The 2,500-nt window shown below is 42.2% G+C and overlaps 1 protein-coding gene across 1 annotated transcript in view; it reads right to left on the bottom strand.

The window, feature by feature from the left end:
- Positions 1-992: 992 nt before the first annotated feature.
- LOC127003613 (uncharacterized) overlaps positions 993-2,500 on the bottom strand; it is a 5,505-nt gene continuing 3,997 nt past the window's right edge. The window contains exon 4 of the mRNA XM_050870519.1: positions 993-1,837. Coding sequence (XP_050726476.1) covers positions 1,512-1,837 — 326 coding nt within the window. The 3' untranslated portion in view covers positions 993-1,511. The remainder of the gene's footprint in view (positions 1,838-2,500) is intronic.

Genomic DNA, 2,500 nt, shown 5'->3' with positions numbered 1-2,500 from the left:
TAAATCAATGAAGGACAAAGTTGGTGAGAAATAGATTGATGCAGTCTGAGCATAACTGTTTACACTTCAGTTTTGTGCATTTATTTCTCATTCGAGACGTGTCGTCGATCATCAACAGTTTGGATTTGTCCACATTCGTAAAGCCAGTAAGAACCTTAAAATACTCGGTTAGTTTCCCACAGAGGCAACATTTCTCAAGTGAGAACATGCTAAGAGACAAAAGCCTTGCATCGTAAGGTTTGTTGCGCAAGGAAAAGATCATTCTCTCTCTCTCTCTCTCTCTCTCTCTCTCTCTCTCTCTCTCTCTCTCTCTCTCTCTCTCTCTCTCTCTCTCTCTCTCTCTCTCTCTCTCTCTCTCTCCCCTTGCTTACTCAACTTCACCACAAACAGCCATCAGCCTAACACACACACACACACACACACACACACACACACACGCGCGCGCGCGGGTCTCCGTAGTGCAGTTGCTAACTTTCGCCTCACAGCCAAGTGGTCTAGAGTTCGATTCTCGGATGACGAAGAGACGGATGGGCAGTTTCCATTCATTCGTGCCCCCTGTCCACCTAGCAGTGAATGGGTATACAGTGTGTGTGTGTCTGTGTGTGTGTGTGTGTGTGTGCTTATGCCGTACCCAGAGATCCGTAACTTGCGAGGTCCAAGTTACGGTGCATAATGTTTGTCGTAAGAGAGAGAGAGAGAGAGAGAGAGAGAGAGAGAGAGAGAGAGAGAGAGAGAGAGAGAGAGAGAGAGAGAGAATTATGAGGAAAGTTAAAAATAAAATAATTGCAGGTATGCGTCTAGGACCACATAAATATTTTAGTGCCTTCCTCCCCCTTTCCTCCCCCCACCCCGCGGGAGTTTTAACTAAGAGGCGGTATAGGAGGTAGACTTACAGGCATAAGGATATAATGATATGGTATTGCGATGAATATCTACAGAAAAAAAACAACAGCACTCCAGTATCGTGATAGGTAAAAATAAAAATACCATAGTCAGGAAATATTATGCATATAGGTATTATGGGGTCGATAATGTATATATACATCCATTGATTTCATTACAACTAGTTGATTTCGAAGGCCAAGTCCGGTATTTTTTGCATATGAAGAGTTGTGAAAGATACACGTATTTTCGTTGTTATAAATGGATGAGAAGAAGAAAAAGAAGAAAGAAGAAGAAGAAGAAGAAGAAGAAGAAGAAGAAGAAGAAGAAGAAGAAGAAGAAGAAGAAAAGAAAGAAAGAAAGAGAGAGAGAGAGAGAGAGAGAGAGAGAGAGAGAGAGAGAGAGAGAGAGAGAGAGAGAGAGAGAGAGAGAGAGAGAGAGAGAGAGAGAGAGAGAGAGAGAAGAATACGAGGAAAAGACTGGACAGTATCATTAGAAAGAGCAGAGAGAGTTGCAGATATTTTAAGAAGAATATTTGAAGAAAGAAAGATAACAGCTAATGAAGATGAAATAGGAGAAACAAAAAAGCGCGAGAGAAAAATGGAATAGAAAAAAGAAAAGCACAGAAGTTAACATAAATTAAGGACAATATTCGGGTAAGTACACATGATTGAAATTGAGACGGTGACTGAGCGGATCGTGGAGAAGGAAGTCACGGTGACGGTGGAACTGGCAGTTCTCCAGAGGCGGAAAAACAGCTTCTTCTTTTCCTCGTCATCTTCCTCTCCAGCCAATCTCGAAATGTCCCCTTCTTCATCTTTCATCAACTCTTCTTCGTCCAACCCTCTGCTGCTCGCGAGTATAGGATTATCTTCTGCATTCATGTCAAACGTTTCCATCTTTCTCGATCTTTTCAGTCGTCGTCCGGCACAAGCAGCCGCACCAGCAGCAGGAGCTATTTCACCATGGTTTGGATTGCGGTTGTTTGGATGTGTTCGGTGTTGATAGTAGTGGTGTTCGTGGCGATGATTGAAACGGATTAGATGAAGAAATTGAGAGATAAAGTACAATAGGAAATAAAACCATAAGAATGATAAAAAAATACAAAAATGATTTCTACCTGCTTCTCTCTCTCTCTCTCTCTCTCTCTCTCTCTCTCTCTCTCTCTCTCTCTCTCTCTCTCTCTCTCTCTCTCTCTCTCTCTCTCTCTCTCTCTCTCTCTCTCTCTCTCTCTCTCTCTCTCTCAATCATTGATATAATTTCAGCAGACGATATAGATGGCTACAGACTCGTCAACAAAAATCTCATAAACGTAGAGGTATAGTGTCGCTCATTAGGTAAAAATTTGTTTACAGCCTACTGAAGGAACATCAAGAGGCAACAGTGTTGGACATCTGTACTAACTAAGTAATCGGGAGCATACTCCCGGGGTCATGTTGCTTCGCTCACTGTGGGTGTGAGTAGGTAATGGAAAAATACAGTAATTACAACCCTCACCTACAAACTGCAGCAACAATCACTCGATGATGATATAGAGATGTAGCTACAGTGTTTTGCGATGATCAATAGCAGCAAGGCATTACTTTTAGAGGTCAATCTCCCTCATAAAGTCTGCACG

The sequence above is a fragment of the Eriocheir sinensis genome, chromosome 25 (assembly GCF_024679095.1).
Source record: "Eriocheir sinensis breed Jianghai 21 chromosome 25, ASM2467909v1, whole genome shotgun sequence".
Taxonomy (NCBI): domain Eukaryota; kingdom Metazoa; phylum Arthropoda; class Malacostraca; order Decapoda; family Varunidae; genus Eriocheir; species Eriocheir sinensis.
Note: the sequence above shows the minus strand (reverse complement) of the source record. Positions and strands in the feature narration are given on the sequence as shown.